Genomic DNA, 20,465 nt, shown 5'->3' with positions numbered 1-20,465 from the left:
AGATGATTGGCATGTTGGCATTCCTAAACCTGTAATCCAAACGTCAACCCTGCTAATCCCCATGCTGACCGTTGCTAGCAGAATTAACATGGATGCATGTATACAGGGAACAGCCATTGAACAAGCCCACCATTGGCAGATCCAAACCATTCTAATACAGATATGTCTTATATGATATAGGTAAAGGTAAAGGGACCCCTGACCATTAGGTCCAGTTGTGGCCGACTCTGGGGTTGCGGCGCTCATCTCGCTTTATTGGCCGAGGGAGCTGGCGTACAGCTCCAGTCATGTGGCCAGCATGACTAAGCCACTTCTGGCTAACCAGAGCAGCACACGGAAACGCCGTTTACCTTCCCGCCGGAGTGATACCTATTTATCTACTTGCACTTTGACATGCTTTCAAACTGCTAGGTGGGCGGGAGCAGGGGAGCTCACCCAGTCGCGGGGATTCGAACCGCTGACCTTCTGATCGGCAAGTCGTTGGCTCTGTGGTTTAACCCACAGCGTCACTTCCTTTTTAATTACTGGGTCTTGAACTAAAGTTGCTGGAGGAAATTATATCTGGAAAAACCCTTGCCTGGGAGAAAAACTTGTGGAAGAAGTGGGGGAGGTTTTAATTTCTGGTTTCCTTACCTTTTAAAATTTGTTTTTATTTATTTTTATTTTTTAACCGAGCTATTTCACTATTTAAAAAATGAGTGGAATTCTACATAGCGCTAATGAGATTGTTCCATTACTGCAAGCATTTCTTCTTGCCCAATTAAACGATCTCCCCTCTACCCCCTCCATGCTACTCTAGGGGATCTGCCAACCTTTCAGGATGGCAGGGGAGCCCTGTTGTGTTAGTGAGAGTCCTTGGGGTGGTTTCCTCTAGCAGGATGGGGTAGTTGAATCTGGCCCAGTATAAGGAAAACAGTAATTCTGTCCTAAGGAGAGAAACTGGGCTTATTACAGTGCAGTTATTTGGCTATTCATCATGAATCCCCAGCCTAGATAAGCAGGAAGCAATAAAACAGGCTGGACCTGCAAACAGGAGATGTTTTATTAAAGGCATAGGAGCCCTGAAAGTCTTCAACAGTGCACTGTTAGTACAACCTTGGGAGACCAGTGCTGCAATTGCATGTTGTTTTGGGGGAAAAACACACACCACTATTTTATGGGGGGCGGGGCTGAAGATACCTCGGCCCCTAGAAGTTAGCTCCTGTGATGGGAGCATAACATATAAAATATTGTATTATAACCATTTGACCACATGAGCTTCCAGACTGGAGCTTTACATCACAAAAAGGTCATTTGGATCTAATATTTCCTTGAGCATGGTTGATACATTAGCTTCCATACATTCTGCCCCACGCCAGGCCTAGATATTCCTCACTATTCTGCTGCATGGTATCCACGTCAGTGAGAAGAGAGTCATGGAATGTATACAGGATAGTTATGGGTCCTTCCTCTCATCCACTCTTCTCTCATCGTTCTGTACCTTTTTCTGTCCTGGGTATTTTTGTACCTGAATGCATAGGCACAAATATAATCCCAGTAAAGATGTAGGAGTTCAAGAGCAAATGTTACCAGCCTTTATTTATCATGTTCCACAATGAACAACATGGATACTTGTGCTCTTGGTGGTGTGTGCATGTGCACACAGTATCCATTTCCAGTTTGTTTGTTTTTAATTTGCAATACTGAGGTCTTGCACAAGAGTGATGTTTAGGTATCTCAATTTGCTGTTTGATGTGGCATGGCTGGAATGGGTATCAGCATCTCAAAATATTAGGAATGCCCCAAACACCCAGTAAATGTTAATCACACAACCATGCATTCCCACACACACACACTAAAAAACCCTCTCAGAAATAATGAAATACCAAAATAATGATAAAGAGGTTTTGTGCAACATATCTATCTATCTATCATCTATCTATCTATCTATCTATCTATCTATCTATCTATCATCTATCTATCTATCTATCTATCTATCATCTATCTATCATCTATCTATATCTATCCATCTATCTATCTTCAGTGTAGGACTACAACAATAGTATCCAGAGTAAAACCACATAATTTACTCTATGAAGACCTTGAGAGAATAACTCCTTCGAACAGGGTATGCCTTCGGTCTGTGGCAGCTGGTGAAAATACAGTGGTACCTTGGGTTAAGAACTTAATTTGTTCTGGAGGACCGTTCTGAACCTGAGGTACCACTTTAACTAATGGGGCCTCCCGCCACCACCGCACGATTTCTGTTCTCATCCTGAAGCAAAGTTCTTAACCCAAGGTACTATTTCTGGATTAGTGGAGTCTGTAACCTGAAGCGTCTGTAACCCAAGGTACCACTGTAGGTGCCTTTTGTTTGGTAGGCAGGTGAGGAGCAAAGAGAAGTAGGGGCATGGTGATAGTGACCACCCACTAACCCATCACCACACATGTGACGAATTGCCGACACTAAAAAATGTGGTAAGGAGGCTTCACATCAGAAATGACTGCAGTTTATCCATAGCTGCACACAAGAATACATCCACAAGAACAAACATCAAAATTACAAGAGATAAAATGTAAGAACATTAGAAGAGCCCCAACAGATCTTATCACACTTTGTATCAAATTGCTCCACTGGCCGGATGTGGCTTGCGGACTGCCAGTTGACCATTTTTGATATAAATGATTCATGTTTCTGCTTACTTCTGCATCATGTGCCACTCAATGCTGCAGTATTTTTAGCTTTCTCAAGCTAAGCAGATCAATATGTGGATGAGATTCTTTCAAAGGAAATCTAATGAGTAACAGCTAAGTTTGTAACTGGCTATACAAAAGGTCACCTTGTCATCTGGATTAGTAGGAGCTGCAGGAAGGCAAGTGGAGACCTGCAACAAAATGTTCCAGTCTCTCCTCAGACCTCAACAGGTCTGCTCTTGCTCAGGTCTCCAGCCAGCCTGGAGCAGGACCCTTGGGGTGTTGTTTAGAGTTCAGGAAGAGGGGGGAATTTCAGGAGGAGGAAAGGAGGGGGGAGAATGACAACTAAATGTGCAAAACCAATGAAAAAGCAGAAGATGAGCTTAGAGAAGCCATTACTTCAGAAAAGAAAAATACATGTGGAGAACTTATTATTCGGCCTTGTGATATTGAGCGTTCCTCGTGTTTCCGTTATATTTTCAGCAAACAGGAGGGGCAAAGATCTTCTTCAAGAGGAAAGCTGAAAAAACAATACACAATCAGCAGCATCTTCAGCCATGGGATGCATATGGAGGCCCTCTGTTTTTCTCCTGGCTACTTACTCCTTGTATAAATTTTCTAGAGGAGGAAATACCAAAGAATTCCTTTAGTATAAAATTATTGCAATTTGGATTTATTATTCATCTCCATTTCATCATGCCAGAGAGCACACATTTGGTATACATTTTACATTAACATTTTATTAATATAGTAATGGGCTGAGCACAATGATAAAGCAAGGTCATAAACGTAGCTGCAGAGAGGGCAGAATGCCAGCAGATAACATGAGCAGCTTGTATGGCTGTAGGACTTTAAGGTCAGCTCCCACATGGGCAAACATTAATGCTGTCACTACATGGATCCACTCCAGGAATTCACAAAAGTCACTCTCTTACGTGCTGGCTTTTATCCAGCAGCTGAGCAGCACAACTGCAGCCAGGATATTCCCGTTCTTGGCTAAGGAATGGCTTGCTGTTCTCACTGACACTGAGATCTTGGTTGTGTGCTTAGTTTTCAAGACTGGGTCATCATCTGCAGCAACCTTCCTTCTGTTTAACATCCATGTGAATGCTTGCTGATACTAGTAGGATGTATCCACACATTGTAGAAATGACTTATTAGTGTGTAAAATGCTGCCTGCCTCAAATACCTTTTATCACAAATTGGAATCTGGCATCAATTTTACCTGGTCTGGATAGCTAATTCGTTTCTGAGAAACAGTTCCTTCTGCTTGTTAAATGAATATCCTTATTTTCATGCCACCAACATACTGTTCAAAAATAGGTTGGAACAGTGAATGGTTGCACTCTACATCTTGGCCCTTACTGTTTTGTGGAAAGAGACATTGTCATTTTCAACTCTCCCAAGCCCAGATATCCAATAGCCTTTCTATATAAAAACAGCAATATATATATATTTGGAGTTAACTATGAACCTTGAAAGAGCCAAGCAACCAGTAGTTCAAGCCCCTAGCATACTTCAAGAACATCTTCATAGGGTAGGTAGAGGGAACAGGAGATTGCTGCAGGCGAAAGGGTGGGAGAAGATGAAGTCACTTTCCTGATATGTTGTTGTGATACAGATGCAGATATTCCAAAGCTGAAGGGAATGAAGGGGGGTGTTTGTTTGGTTTTTTTGTAAAAAAAAACCCCACACTAGAGAAAGTTCACGAAAGAGCAGGCCAGTGTCATGAGAGACGGAGCAGGATTATGGGTTTCCCCAGGGTTTAAAAGGAAAACTCTATAATTTGCATTTTCACTGGACTAGGGAGTGTTCACACAGCAAAATACGAAAAGCTTACATTTCTTTTCATTTCTTCAGAAAGTGAAGGAATCCCACTGTTTCAATTTCCTTCAGAATAACTTCACAAAATTATGAGCCAGTCCTATAAACCATTTATATACAGTGGTACCTTGTGTTAAGTACTTAATTCGTTCCGGAGGTCCATTCTTAACCTGAAACTCTTCTTAACCTGAAGCACCACTTTAGCTAATGGGGCCTCCTGCTGCCACCTCGCCACCAGAGCACGATTTCTGTTCTCATCCTGAAGCAAAGTTCTTAACCCGAGGTAATATTTCTGGGTTAGCAGAGTCTGTAACCTGAAGCATCTGTAACATGAAGCGTATGTAACCCGAGGTACCACTGTACTGGTTTATAAGGAGGATATACTGCCCCTGCACCAGTGGAGCGGCTGCTATATCCTACACCCACCCAGCCTAGGAGGGGAGCGGAGAGCACACAACCCATTAAAAAAGCAAGCAAACAAAAAGAACAATAAAGGTAGACATTCCCAGAGCGTTCCAGTGTTAGCCCAAGTGCCAGAGATGGTGCTGGCACTGCCACCTACATATACAGCCCACACATGGAGGAAGTCAATGAACTCACGACACCAAGAACTACTCTGCATCACAATATGCACAACATTCAAAACATCCATTTAAAGCTTTCAGCTCCCAAGGCCTGCTTTCTCTTTCTGGTGCACCGTGGCAAACTTCTCCATTTCACCCACTGTAATTTCATACTTGGATCTGAAACAAGGAACCACTTGGCCATAAATGCCTCACTGTTGAACCTACTTATTACCTTTCATTCCCAAAGGTGTTTTCTGTCTTTAAAATTACTCAGGCAGACAGGGATGTGGACAAAATCATGGCTGGGCCAGCCCCTCTCACAGCAGGTCATCATGCTCTATTTGCTTGTATTACTGATTATATTCTGGATGACATTTTATTTTAAAATATATATGTGCTAGCAGTGTGATACTTTAATTGAAATACAAAAGGACAAAGGCCTTCTCTGCGAAATCTTATAAATTGATTTTCTTGGACACATCTAAGCACTTGGCATTAAGCTAAGGTAAGGACCTTTTACTTGCATGTTTGGGCTATATTTAACACCCAGCTTATGATTTACACCCAGCCGATCTTTATTCTGCAACAGTATTTCCAAAACAAAACCAAGGGACGCTATCTTGATGTCACTAGTAAAGCAAAGCTGTCTTGTTAAACTTTTGAAATATGCATACATTTGCTTGCTCCCAAAAAAAGTAATTCAGAATATAGATAACTTTTTGTATTGGGCCTTTTTAAAGTTAAAACTCTGCCAGACAGGAGTTTTCCCAGAAAGGATCTTTCTTGATAAAGCTGTGTACCCGTGCAGAATGCTTACCTGAGAGCAGGCTGCCAGAAGCATTGCTGGTCCAAGACATTTAGGGGTCTGAGGCCAGTGTCAGATCCTAATGCATATGCGTTTGCACTGACATTAAAAAAAAAAAAAAGCTAATGATTTTATTCTCTGCTGCTGGAGTTTTTTATGTTGCATTTGTGAGTGTGCGTACTTTGTATAACGTTGTATCTTAATTTTTTATTGTCTTTGTAAGCTGCCTGGATAACTTTTTTTTTTGAGTTGGTATTATAAGCACCATTAATATATAAATAAAATAAACCCCTAACATCTCACTCAAAAGATGAAACAGGGACAGAATGGGAACAGAGACAAATCCCTAAATATTGAACAACTGGAGCATTTGTCAGTGGCACATTATGCAACACATTGTGCAACATGCGCTGTGAGGACCAGCATCAAGACTATGATTGGGCATTATCCAAGGCCTCACACCCCAAAGGGAGTTCACTGCCAAGAGCTCTTTGAAGCTGCTGCTTACCTTCATCATTGCAACTGTTTGGTTGTTCTCTGCCTTTTGCTATGGCCCAGACAGTAGCAGAAACGAGAAGGAGAAGCGGCAATGCCATTGCTGCTTGCTCATTAGCTCTCTGCCTGGCAAGCGATGCAGTGATGAAGAGAAGGAGGAGCTTTTCATAATTCCAATGAGGAGGTCATGGAAGATGTCTTGTCCAAGGTCCCTCCCAAACCTGAATTTGTCACTGCACTATTTTTGCATTGCATTGCATTTCCTACAGCTGAGCAGATGACATGCTGAGGCATCTTTAAACACCTGCACTGACCCCGGCTCAACCAGGGTATGCTGCTAAACTTTGGCATGCACATTTACAGTCACTACACAGCAAGTCAAGGGACAGGGTTCTAAACCTTTTCTAGCAGGGGTCCATTAGCAGTTGTGTGGAAAGCAGAAACTTTATACTGTAGGCTTAATCTCCTTGATTTCTGCTTCCCTGCAGATACAAGAAGCCAGACAAAAGAAAGTTGCTGATCTTACAGCTGGCCCATGCCATAGACATTAAAAAACTCCAAGCAAAAAGTTACTATATCAACTAGTTGTGAAAGAGCCAAACCACACATATACCACAGAGTGTATTTAGCTCATCTGAAAGATTGCCAGAACCACACCCAGACTTGCCTCTCTCTCTAAAAGTTTCATAGCACTTAGTTGGTATGTGGCTACAATTCTTCCTATCTCACTGCTCCACTGGCCCTATGGGGCATCCCTCCTTTTCTGCCCCCTACATAGCTATCAGGATCCAGCTTTGTTCCACAATGTGAAAGGAGAGTAGGCAGTGGGTCTACAAAGCAGAATGTGCAGTTCTTGCACACACTCTAAGGCGCTGTTGAAGAAGCAGCCTGTGTCTCCAGATGAGGCTCAATTTTACAGTTGCCTTAACCTATATTCCAGTCACTAGCATTTTTAAATGAATTATTCTGATCAAATGTCCTATTTGTTTAGGTGGGTTTAGGGATGGAAAGAAGCCCCTAAATTATTGACCTGAAAAGCACATGAAGTAACTTTCAAGAAGTCTCTGAGTCCCGTTGCTGCTTTCATTCAACTGTAGCAAACAAATGTCCAATTAATAGAGCAGAGAGGAGTTGGTTTCTAGTCCCTGCTCTGGGAAATGCATTTGACTGCAAGTGAGCCAAGATACAGGAGCTGGAAAGACACCTGAACCTCAAATGACTCTAAAGCTGATATTTATATCAGAAAGGAGGACAAAACTACATCTATCACTATAGGAATTGTGTGCGCCAGGTAGTGAAATAGACTTATTTGACCAGACAAACCCTGAAGTGCTAATAAAATGCTGGAGGAAGGAAATGCTTCAAGATCAGATTCTGTAGAAGCCATTACTGTAATCTGTATCTATAGTTTCCTAGCAACAGCTGATCCAGCAGACTCATGTGAATAGCCCCCTGGGTCCAGTGCCACATATCACGAATGACATTGTAGGGCAGGTAATGCATGTTTGATGGCTTGCAGGACCGGGACCAAAAAATGTTAACATACATAGTGTAAAATGCAAACCTTACAACTGCAAACATAGCCTTCCTTTAATTATAGACCTCTTGGGGAAACAACTTCAGGAATAATATATGACCCTGGAACAATATTTTTAGTACACATATAACAAGAGAGGGATTTCTAAACTTTGAAATAACTTTTCAAATGTGGCAGATTTAAAGGCTGTTTAAGGAAAGCTCCAAGGCTTGATTTAAATGGTAAAATAAATTGCTGAAAAGTTGAGAAATTTTTCCTTCCCCCCTAGAAACACTGTTGATGAATTATATTTACTTACGGTCAACCTACTTGCATTGGGATTATTTATGAAAAGCTATACAAGGGGGAGGGAATGCAATAATCTTCAACACTGCTCCAGCCTATTCCAACTAAATTCTACAGCAAGAATCCAAAACATGAATAGGCAAATGTAGAAAAGAATAATGAGTGCACCCGGAGCTTTCATTTCTGTTCTCACTGCTCCTGCCTGAACTAAATGCTAAACTGTTTAGTTTGCTCACAACGGCAAAGGCAGGAACAATGCACATCTCTGCAAATTTCAAGTGGTAGCATTACTGACTGTAGCAGTTCAAGTCCAGCACCGCTGACTTTTGCTGGCAGAGAAATGGATCAGATGAGGAGGACTGGGTTGTTCCAACCACTGACGGGTCAAGCGGAATCCACAAACACTTATGTTTTGAGGAGGCAGGGAAACATGAAGCAGGGGAGGGCTGCCTGATACATCTTAAGTGGTATGACAGATGCATTGCTTTATCTGCAATTGCCATCTTGGATAGAATAAACCCTGTTCCAAAATGTAAATGTAAAACACCAGAACAGTTTTTTTAAAAGTATGTTTCAGCAAGGCCTTGTAGTATTTAACTGAAGAAAAGTTTTCTGCATGTTAACATTTTGGCTGGGGTCTCTGCCCATTTGCTCAGGCATTCTAATCCTAGTCAGTCCAACTGCTTTACAGCTTGGATTGGGGTGGGCACAATCTCTTTGGAAAAGGTGAGGACTGATCACATGCAATATAGCTGAATTCCAAAAGATAGGCATGCAAAAATTTAACACCATAACTCATTTAAGTGTTAAGCTACTCATAAATGCTCAGTAGAAGACCTGCTCAGTAGTACCTTGGGTGATTGTTCCTAGCACAGAGTTCTGAAACTCATTTGGCCCTAAATGAATTTGACTTGGCGCCTAATTAGAGGTGGCATGATCTCTGTGTTAAAATGAACAGGTATAAAGTGTGTTTGTCAGGGTGGAGGAAGGAATTTCATGGAGCAAGGGGGTAGGGAAAAGCTTCCTGAACTAACTGGTTGTTGGTGCCTATTGGGACTAATGGGGCACAAGGCAGGGAGACTAACATTAAGATGATCCAGAGCCAATCCCAGGCAGAGCCTATCCTTCTCTCTGCTGAGTTCTTCAAGTGTAGCACTAAGTTAGAAGACATTGCCCTCTTTGTCCAAATGAACCAGCCTCCTTCTTCTCATACTCCATGCACCACTGTCTCTCCAGCTACCTTTTTCCCCAGTGCAGATTTTCTGGCAACTCTTGATCTGGCGACTGTTGTTCTGATCAATCCATAGCAGACACCCATGAGGAAAGGCAGCACCATGGAAAGCTCCAAGTGAGCCACTTGTTCTGACAAAGGCTGGCAGTGAACTGAGTCTCCCCATCCAGTCTTCCTTCCACCTGCTCCCTTCCTTTGTGCCCAAAGAGTGTGAATTCTTAAATGGCCAACCCCAGCCTGAAGGCAAGCACTCCACTTCTTTTCTGTGGTATCCCACCTGGAAACCTTCTAGCATTGTTGAGCAGGTGCGGTGATGTGGAGATACTTTGGCAGGGCAGTAGCTCAATGGTAGAGAACTTGCTTTGCATTTAGAGGGTCCCAAGTTACATCCCTGGCATTTTCACACAGAGATGGGAAAGAGCCCCTGTCTGAAACCACAGACACCCACTGCCAGTCAGGGAGCTAAATGGACCACTGGTCTGAGTCAGTATAAGGATGCTTCCTATGTTCCTATTATTTTAGTGTATTTTTCATCTTTGTTGGAAGCCGCCCCGAGTGGCTGGGGAAACCCAGCCAGATGGGCGGGGTACAAATAATAAATTATTATTATTATTATTATTATTATTCAGGCAAATAGAATTTGGGTTCTCGTCTCAGATTCATTAGGCTTCTGACCACCAGCTTCCTGCTTAGTATCAGGAAACTTCTCCAGTTCCTCGGCCAGTGGCATAACAGCCCCAGACTAAGCCAGCTCATCGTCCTCTGACTCTGAGATTAAAGCCTCTCTCACACACACCCCTTGTGCTTTGTATCTGTTCAGCAGTGAGCTGCATTCTGAAAAATGAGTCTGCTGCTGTTATGCCTCAAGAGCACAGGAAGCTTATGGCCTTGGCAATAGTGCTACAGAGCTCCCGAACCCTTATCATGAGATTTAACCACAACACCATGTTTTTCTGAAAGACAAACAAACAGCAAGAGTCCTGTAGTTTGAGGTAATTAATGTGTCACGGATAAATGCATTCTTATGTCCCAGCTTTCATGGACTCTGAAGGCTACACTGGACATGCCTAGCTGCAGTACAAGAGGGGATTTTTTGTTTTGTAATCAAAGATAGGGGGAATCTTCCATTTCCACACATTTCCAGTGAACATCACCCTTGTACCTTAAAGAAGAAAAGATAAATCATAACCTGTAGTTAGTCCCTACATCCAAGGTTTGCATGTTTACTTGTAGATTACATTTTAAAAAGCAGTTGCAGCTGCCTCAAATGCCTTTTGTATTAAGTTTATTGTATAGGTTTTTACAAGGGTTGGGAGAACTCTCCCCAGCTCAGTTCGAAACTGGGTCAGCATTTGCAAGTTTTCTCAGCGAGCATTCAGAAAATTCATCTGCTTTCATAGTTCTCTCTTAGCTCAAAATGATGGTCATATGCACCTGCACCTGCTCAAACTGCTCACTGGGAACTGTAGTTCCAAGCATTAGCCACAGCAGACAAAGGTTTCAACCACTGCCACACTACACACAAACAAATTTATACATTGCTTTTTTATGGAAAACTTCAGTGTTTTACAATTTTTTTAAAAAAACACCTCTAAGAAAAATAACAATAATTTGATACCTTTGAAAAGTTAAAATAACAATAGAATAAAAACAGATTAAGACTCACATCAACTTTCTAAACATCTGGGTAGGCTTGTCTTTAAAAAAATATGTTTTTAGCAGGCACTGAAAAGAGTACAGTAAAGGTGCCTGCCTGATATCAATAGGCAGGATATATTCCAAAGTATAAGTGCCGCCACACTAAAGATCAAGTTCTTAGAAATGCAGAACAGGTCTTATGTGGCACCTGTAATAGTGCCAGTTCTGCTGTTTGACATGGTTGAGTGAGGACAAACAGGATAAAGTGGTGTCATATGCAAATTGATCCCAAGTTGTTAAGGGCTTTATAATACTAATAGCAACATCTTGAACTTGCCCTGGTAGCAAATCAGCAACAAGTGCAGATCTCCAAGCACAGCTGTTCTATGCTGACAATGTGTCGCTCCTGTCAGCAATCATGCTGCAGCATTCTGCACTAACTGCTTCCAGAATGAAAAACATGAAACTGTGTATATAATGGCCAGTGAGAGAAACAAAGAGACAAACAAAGTAGTCCTTTCCCTGACTTGGGAACCTACTTGGTCCTTGGTGGCGGCCAAAGATACGCCACAAACATACCAGCACTGGATGCATAAAACACCGGTTTCATATGTGTGGAAATACATTAAATACTTTCCATCTGTAGTATAATGTATGACATGAGCCAAAAACTGAAGGGGGGGCAGATATTTTATGTCTTTATTGTGGAAAAAATTGTCATCATATCTTTCATAAATACAGAATAAGGCCCCAGATAACTGGGATAATTAAAAACACAGGTAGAATGACAAATATATCCAGCCAGATGGGACATTTTAAACCCTGGCAGAACTTCCATAGTGCATGGTGTTAAACCACTTCCATTAAAATCTCTCTCCCAAATTGCTATATACAGTTGGACACCTGTGGTTCACACGCTGCTGCATTAAATATTGAATCCTGAGTGAAAATAGCGCTTTGTCAGCCAAAGGTACTCACAAGAATTCCCCAAAAGGCTTAACAACACACTGGCTAATGGGAGATTAATCTTTTAGAACTAGAAGTTGACATATGCAGTCAGCATGTAGCATGCTGTATAGGCCTAAGAGCATGGTGAGACGAGGATTTCTGCAGAGCTTTGCACATTTTTTAAAAAGAGCTGTTTCTTTCATGGGGCAACTCTCCAGCTTGGCCGTCAAATAAGCCAATGAAATATAATACAGTTGACCTCTCAGAGCAAATTAATTGTTGATCGCCCCCTGTACAACAAAGTCTGAAAATGCCAGTGTTGGATGCTGTAGTTTAAGGGTGCTTTGGGTAAATTATGTAAAGGGCTGAAATTCCAAGCTGTATTTACCATATGGCTCTTATTTCTTCCCATATTTAAAGAGATCTCTTTCAGTGGGGTCCTTACCAGATTTATTAACAAATTGAAGGGTTTATCTGCAATATAGACAGAAACTAACTGTCGTTCTTTTACGTAAGTAATTCCTGCAGTTCTGTGAGGAAAGGAACCTCTAACAAACAGTTTTCAGCACCCTGATTCAGAGCCAAGCTAAACAGTGATTAGCTACCCATTTTTAAGTAAAAATAAATAAATAAATGTTTTAGTATTTTAACTTTTATATGCTTTAAAGTAGGGTTGTAATTTTTTCCTTGATTTTATTTTTTTCTTGTTTGTAAACCACATTGAGGTTTTTTTGTGTTTTTTTCAATCAAGCGGTGCATAATTTTTTTGAAAAAAGAAAGGGGGGGTTTCCGTTTACACTAATTGCCAGCATGGAGGGCCCAATCCAGACTGACGCCAGCTGGGAAGGGGGGGATGTCAAGAGATTTAACCCTTGGTCACCTGCCAGATGAGCGCACACACGCGCGCGCGCACACACACACACACACACACACCTGCATTCTAGGGGGGAAAGCCTCCATTGAAGTTAATGCAACCTTCCTCCCAATTCAACTTGCAGATGTGGGAGGCCTGATCTGGATCCAGTGAGGGTCAAAGTGTGAAAGCCTCCTATTACCACCACCAGTGGGTCCCAATCCAGGCTAAGACCCCACACTGTCAGTCTGTGGAGAAGGGAAAATGCCTGCTCTTAAAGGCACAGGTGCTTAATGTCTGGTCCTCAGACGGATGCCATGACAGTTAAACTGCCTCAAAACTGATGCAGATTTGTGGTGTACATATACCCTTGAAGAATCCCGCCACTTCCTTTTGTTTTCTTTTTGCATCCAATCTGAAAAAAAAAACCTCACCGTGTTGCGAAGCTCTGTCCCAGAAAGTTGAGGTTACACAAGGACTCACACCCAATACTAAGGGAGTAAGCAGGTTCAGTTTGATTTCCCCATTGAGAGGCTGGATCAAAATAGCAGTACAAATAAATGCAACAACATCTTGTCGATATTAGCCCATTCTTGTAGAGAAATCTAAAAGGGAGGAAGTTAACAAATCCCATAAAATAAACTTCCAGTTAGGCCCTGCTGGGCTGGATTCTGAGGTACATCTGCTCCCAGATAACTGTATTCCCACTCTTCTATATAGTGTAATGTCAGACTGCCCAGCCACCTAGTGGAGAAATGTTAGGTTCCAGTTACTTTGCAGCAAGTTTTAAACTGAGGGTTACATTTCTGTACAGCTTCCTTTTTCAAACAAGGGTTGATGACAGGCAAATCTATCCTGCTTCTAACTGGCCTTCAATCCATGCAGAAAAACCTCAATCCATATCCCAGCCTCTCTTTACAGCTCTCTTCTTGGATGCTTCTGTCAGGTTCATGCCAAACTCCTGATCTCTTCCGTATACTTGGCAGGTATCTCTAAGAAGGGTGGATATTTGTTGGCAAACCTATTTAGTCTAAGACACTGAGGAACCACTGAAATAATACTAATTCTTCTCCTGTCGTATTTCCCAGAGACAGCTTCCAGGAGTATTTCCCATGCAACACGATTTACTTCCCAATGAACCTTGACTCCCAGAGTGTGCAGCACATGTGTTTCATGGGTGGAAAAACATGTGAGCATCTCACACACGCATAGTAAAATTGTGTCTATGCAACAACAACATGAAAACTTGCTTGCTGAATATAAGGATATGCTCAAATGGCAGTTCCTCACTGTAGGCTCTCATTGTAATGCTTGGCACTACTGCACTGAAAGTGGAGGAAACATCCCAGTAATGGCAGGTGTGTCTCTTTCAGTGGGGCTCCCGCTTTGGACCCCAAAATCTGCAAAGCCAATGCTAGTCCCACGATGACCCACATCTGTGATATGGGCTGGCCTGAATGAGGGACAGGGAAAGGGCTTGGTTCCTGCCACCATTGCCATTTAGATTAGATTCTTCTCTGACCCAGGAGGGTGATCAACTGCTGTATAGGTCAGAGAGCAAGATTTCCTCCAGAACAAGATTGCTGTCCAAGCAGATTATGCAATGCTGAGATGTTGCATCAACAATGGGGCATCAGCAGGGCCTATATCCAGGGCATGTATAGGCTGTAGTTTCTTGCTGTTGAAGAGGGATCAAGGGAAGTAGGCCTTGAAATTCCAAAAAGCCTTCAGGTGTGGACCTCTGCTCAGACCCACACACTGGTGCCTGTGCTTCTGGTGCCAATTTTGTAGAAGAACTTGGGACAAGTCAGGATGCATTGGGAGCCCTGAATCTCTCACTTTTCCAAGTGATGCACTTCTATGAGTGGTGATCTCAGGAAGTTTCTCCATTTCCAGTGACTCCCCATGACCCTCAGACTCACTAACACTAGCAATGGGGGTCTTCCGCCTCTGATGAAGCCTCCCGACTCTGGCTCTTGTCCTGGTAAATGAAGCTGCTTGGTGCATCTGCTCCACTCTTGGATTGTTACAAGGATATAATCTAACCAGATAACTTTCCTTTGGAAGTTCAACAACAATATTCTCTGCCCCTTTCTTCCAAAAGACTTCACCGTATCAACTAGCCTACTTTGTACTATTATAATTGAAGTTGTCATGAGTCATTTCCAATGGCCTTTGTTTAGTTTTTCTGAGGAACTAGGAGTGATGGTTTGCTATCCATAGAAGGTTAAAAAATGTACTTCAATAGCCGGTTGGATTTCAGTTAGCTGGTTCTTGGCATCTCTCATCGCTGATTAATGATGCTAAGAACAAAGTCATCAGAGGAGCCAAGAGTAACGCAACTGTGAACAAATGAAGTAGGCCAGAAAATGTTTCAGATTCTAAGGACTTCTATTTACTTTTTTCCTTCATTGTCATAATCAGCCAGCTTCTTGTGTGATGTATACAAATAATGAGTTTCCTTTGATATAAACAAAGTCTGATGTAAACAAAAACCAAATTAAAAAGAGCTTAGCCAAAATGAGGAGGATGAGTTGTGATACAGATAAAGAGGTTCATACACTAAAAATGAAAGTTGTTATTTCTGTGAATGAATTACGGACATGAAAAGAGATGTTATGGAAAGGAAACTTTAAATCTGTGATTCCAAGGACAAGCATTTGTGTCCTAAAGCTGTCAGGGAAAGAAGGATGTGCCCTGAATTTTCTGAAGAATTAGCAGGGACTCTTTATTAGGGAATGCTGACTGCCATGAAGCGGCCTATATTAACAGATTACTAAATAAAAGCAAGCTGTGCTCTATTTCTATACAAATGTAAATTTCTCTGGAAATACAGCTCTCTAATTTGAAAGTCCTTCCTCTAATCCCTGATGGGTGAGATTTCCCTGTAGATATCGGCTGGTGACAAAAATGTGCTCTGTGTGTCTCCGAAGGAATTTAATATATTTTTATGTGAGGTATTCTAGCAGGAGGCCATGGAAACAACTTAGGCCCTAAATACAAGGCTATATACTCCATGTAACAGCTTGCCACGGTGCAGGATGCTGTGTCCACCCAACACTTATGTGGATTGAGACAACTAAGGACCTTCTTATTCCTGACCAGATGGTCTGAAGGAGAATGGAGCTAAGATGGGAATTTACACATCAACAAAAAAGAGAACTAGAGACATAAATATACTAGATGTGAATCTTTATTTACTGTAATTACTTCACCTTACTGAAGGCTGTTCCTAGATGATGTGTGTGGCTGTTAAGTCTGCAGTCTTCCCATAGGATCTTTGGCTGCATTCCTCTACCCACGCCTGAGAGTTCTAGTGTTGCAGAAGAGAGAGAAGTGTATCACCACTATGAATAGACCTCCCCAAAGCTTCATTTAAAATAGGAGACACACACACACACACACACAGAGAGAGAGAGAGAGAGAGAGAGAGAGAGAGAGAGAGAGAGAGAGAACATCAACCCTCTCCCCACCATCTTTCACCTTCTCGGTAGTGGCACCCACCCTGTGGAACGCCCTTCCACCACATGTCAAAGAGAAAAACAACTACCAGACTTTTAGAAGACATCTGAAGGCAGCCCTGTTTAGGGAAGCTTTTAATGTTTAATTAGATTATAGTATTTTAATATTCTGTTGGAAGCTGCCCAGAGTGGCTGGGGAAACCCAGGCAGATGGGCGGGGTATAAATAATAAGTTGTTGTTGTTGTTGCTGTTGCTGCTACTTGCAGAGAAAGTGCCTCACCCCTTTGGTTATTTTAAGTCTCTTTTTGTTTATTTCTCAACTCCATGAAGTTCTAGTTTCAGTTGTAGTAACAATGCACACCCATCAAGGAAATGTGGTCAGGATCTCTCTATATCCTAGTCAATCCCTCAGTAATGTTTTGCAGTAAAGCCGAGAGAGTCATTTCCAGTTGCATTTGCAATATGAAGGTTTGCTGGCCCCATAAGCACAATTCCTCGCTATATGAGAATTCCTTCTCATCCCTTTCCTATTGCTTGGCTCTGACAATATATTATTTTTTTCATCTTTTCCTGGGTTTTATAGCATATGCTGAACCCAAATTCTGTCCTTCCTTGCTGTCCACATGCACAAATGATGAAAGATGTCAGGTTTTCTTCTATTTCCCCCCTTTTCCTTTTCCTAACATTCTTGATGTGTGAGACATTAGGTGTACCCAATTCTTTCCCAAGAGAATCAAGGCCCCTCCAGGTGTCCTTTTTATTGTGCATTCATGATAATTTGTGGTCATCAGGTGGTTATACGCAGTCCACTTCTGATAATGTTTGTGCTTGCGAAAGTTTTGTTGTGGTCGTAATGTTCCAGATTACTTTTTGTCCTGCTTTTGTGATGGCCCTCCCAGTGGCAACAATGCATTAACATTCAGGAAGCATCACATTCAGGAAACAACTAATGGAATGGAAGTGGAATGACGTGTGGATGGTCCAGTATATATCTGCCACAAATGCACTAATATCGCGTCATTGACATGTTGCAGAACACAACCACAAAAAGTTAAAGAACTCACAACTTTAGTTCTAGGACAGAATCATCATCAATCCTGCTTTTGCAGAATAGGAAGTGAGGCTAAGACTGTGTACTCATTACTGGTTTAAAACACAGTGAGCTCATTATTTTTATCAATTTGGATTGAAGCTGTTTTATGAGAAAGAGCATCAAAGTGCAGTATTTCTCAAAGTACAAGACAGGGACAGGATAAATATGAATCGTGGCTAATTTATGTACATCGCTTCCCAAACCAGCAGTGGGAGGGCAGCGGATGCTGTGTAAATAGGAGTGTGTACAGAGTCTACGAAGAGGTAGTGCATTGCCTGGGGTTATCCATGGATCAAATTTAGAACTATTCGCTCTAAGTCCTAAACAACAACTACCAAACGAATGGGTTTCATGGAGAATTGATATTGGATCACATATTGATCCCACTTGGACTACATTTATATGTTAAGGAGGAAGGAAAAAAGAAAATAATGGGAAGTAATTTAATTAATGACCACTCCACTTAACTGCTTAGAAATGCACAGAAATACTGCACCCTTTGTATCACTTGATGCAAAAAGAAAAAAGTAACAGTTTGGTTTATTCAAACTTTTAAATCCCTGCTTGCATCATTTATTTGTAAGTGCTGAATAGGGACCTAAATCCACCAATATTAACAAGGGACAAGCAAACATTATTCTGACATATTGGCTGTGTAATGTCATCCGCCCAGCAAGACCATACATTTTTTAAAGATGCCTGTAATCTCTAATGTGTTAATGTATTATTTGCTTTGGTGTCTACCCAAATCCCATTATGGAGGTTTTAATATGTTCATTCACTGCTAATTACTCCCAGTAGTGCCTGATAACAAAATGGAACCATAACCACTATTTCCCTTCACGATACTTGAAAAAGTAAAATAAATATTACTGTACATTTAAATGGATCTGTGGAAATATTTATGAACTGTGCACAGACATATTCAGTCGCAGGTTATTTTAGACTGTAATCCTGATCACGACTCAACCCTCTCTCAATTCTCCTCCTGTTATTCTTTGTTCTTGTTCCAATGGGAACATTAGAGGTTATACTGGAATTGAACATGAGCTTCTACCCAGTGTTTGCAATAAGAACACCAGGCATATTCTCATTCTTTCTCTCTCTCTCTCTCCATACCCTCATGCACTACAACAAAGGCTATGTACACATCATATATTTAAAGCATACAACTTGCCCCAAATAATTTTGGGAGCTGTAGTTTACCCGTCACAGTTACAATTCCCCGAACCCTTAAACCCCTTAACAAATTACAGTCCCCAGATTTGGGGGAAGTCATGTGCTTGAAATGTATGGTGCATAGGCAGCCATAGTTTCAGGCCAAATGGATACCTATTGGAAAAGGCAGGTACATTATGCGAATGTATATCCCCAAGGAACGAGAGAACAGGGGAAAGTCCAGCTTCCTTTTTTAGAGTAAAAAAACCCCCCAGACAAACCCTACTTCAACCTTCTCCATCCCGGTGCTGTCCAGATATTTGGGGCCACAACTCCCATCTGAACTTCAGTCCAGGGCATGCCCTACATAAACACCTTACCTCTTGCTCTGGAGATACATTTGGAGAAGTGGAGAAGGTCAAAGGCAGGAACAAAGAACATGTAATCTATGCTACAACGAAGGCATGTATTATTGCTTTCCCTTCCACCTTCTGCCTGTGTTTTGTTGCTGCAGGAAGAAAAATTGTATTCCCAGCAGTTCTGGGATTAGTCAGAGGGCAGTGTTATACAGTATAAGCAATATGAAAAAGGGAAATTCTTTTGTGGAAGCTGTACTGCGCAAGAAAAGAGTTCCAATCTTGGCTGCTGCGCTTATGTGAACTGTTTAGTCAGGATAGGAAGGAGTTAAACACCTGTGTACCACTGGGATCCAGTTGTGAGGATTACAGCTGCCAAGAAAGGAAGAGAATCCTCAGCAAAAGCAGCCTGCTTGGGCAAGCATCACTTACGGACATAAGTAAAGACCTGCTGAATCAGGCCAAGGCCTATCTATTCTCCAGCAATCTGTTTTCACAGTGGCCAACTAATTCCCATGGGAAGCCCATAAGCTAGGCATCAGGGAGAAAGCACTCTCCACAGCTGAGATTCACAGCAACTGGTATTCAGGGATACTGTCCCCAACAGTGGAGACTGATCATTGGGATATTGGCTAGCAGTCATTGGTAGCCTTATCTTGCATATAACTTGTATGGCTGCTTGTGAATTACAAATAATTCTTTCCTAGTTAGTACTTCCGAATAATTGAACTGTATTTTGTTCCTGTGGAGTCCAACACCCATCTTTCCCCTTATTAGGGGTGCGAACACAGCCCATACAGCAGCATATACACCCCATTGTGTCATCAGAGGACAACCCATGAAACATTACTGTACTTATGGATTTATGAATAAGTGTGAATACGTCGTACAGCCTTCTCTCCTAACTCAATTGCTTTAGACTGGGAAGATTATTTTGTTGTTACTGCATTACACTGAGGGAAACACATGGACATGCAGGCTTTAAACAAATAACTTTTTACATTTTTCTCAAAGCTGGGTCTCTCTGGAATATCTCTTGTGTAACTATTTCATGAAAACAGTTTTATGACTGTTTATAAATAACAGATTCTGAATAAAACTATCTGTTCCCCGATGAAAAGAAAAGAATGGGAAAAATTAAATAAGGAGTGCATTCCTAGCATATATCAATATTATTTATTAGAAGACCTTTCAAAAAGTTTTCCCAGTTTGTCTGGATGAGGACAGAAAGCTTTAAATCTGTGATGTAAGAAGTGTGTATTTTAATGATATTATCTCTAAAGTGATTAGCAAGTTTATGGGATAGGAAATATGAGGAAAGTTCCTTGGTTTTTGAGTATAAATCACATTTAGCACTTGCTCCTCTGTACCCTGGTGCTAGAACTGAACAAGATTGTCCTATTTAATATGTCCGATAAATCTAAACTGGAACAGTTATGCAATCTTGAATCTATATTCTGATTTGTTAGCTTTTTGTGCTGGGGGTGAAATCAATATTGAAAACATGTCGCTGCATTTTGTTGGCTCTCTGGTATTTTTCC

General features: G+C 41.6%; 1 protein-coding gene and 1 long non-coding RNA gene across 4 annotated transcripts in view; one reads left to right on the top strand and one right to left on the bottom strand.

Moving 5' to 3' along the window:
- Nucleotides 1–20,465, bottom strand: part of LOC310758295 (uncharacterized protein) — a 45,129-nt gene that overhangs the window by 7,409 nt on the left and 17,255 nt on the right. The window contains exons 2-3 of one of the 3 annotated variants that reach the window (XM_083604412.1): nt 18,949–19,076; nt 1,481–1,507 (exon numbers count right to left, since the gene is read on the bottom strand). The exons of 1 other annotated variant lie outside the window; for it this stretch is intronic. In XM_083604412.1, coding sequence (XP_083460538.1) covers nt 1,481–1,507; nt 18,949–19,076 — 155 coding nt within the window. Of the gene's footprint in view, nt 1–1,480; nt 1,508–16,070; nt 16,229–18,948; nt 19,077–20,465 lie in introns of those variants that run through there. One more of the 3 variants, XR_014545678.1, reaches the window with a different exon arrangement.
- The window catches only part of LOC310758318, a 166,206-nt gene continuing 147,871 nt past the window's right edge, over nt 2,131–20,465 (top strand). Inside the window, exon 1 of the long non-coding RNA XR_014545708.1 lies at nt 2,131–2,330. This is a non-coding gene — a long non-coding RNA (uncharacterized lncRNA). The remainder of the gene's footprint in view (nt 2,331–20,465) is intronic.

The sequence above is a fragment of the Podarcis filfolensis genome (genome assembly GCF_964270895.1).
Source record: "Podarcis filfolensis genome assembly, chromosome: 3".
Classification (NCBI taxonomy): Eukaryota; Metazoa; Chordata; class Lepidosauria; order Squamata; family Lacertidae; genus Podarcis; species Podarcis filfolensis.
This window is presented reverse-complemented; position numbering and strand designations above follow the sequence as displayed.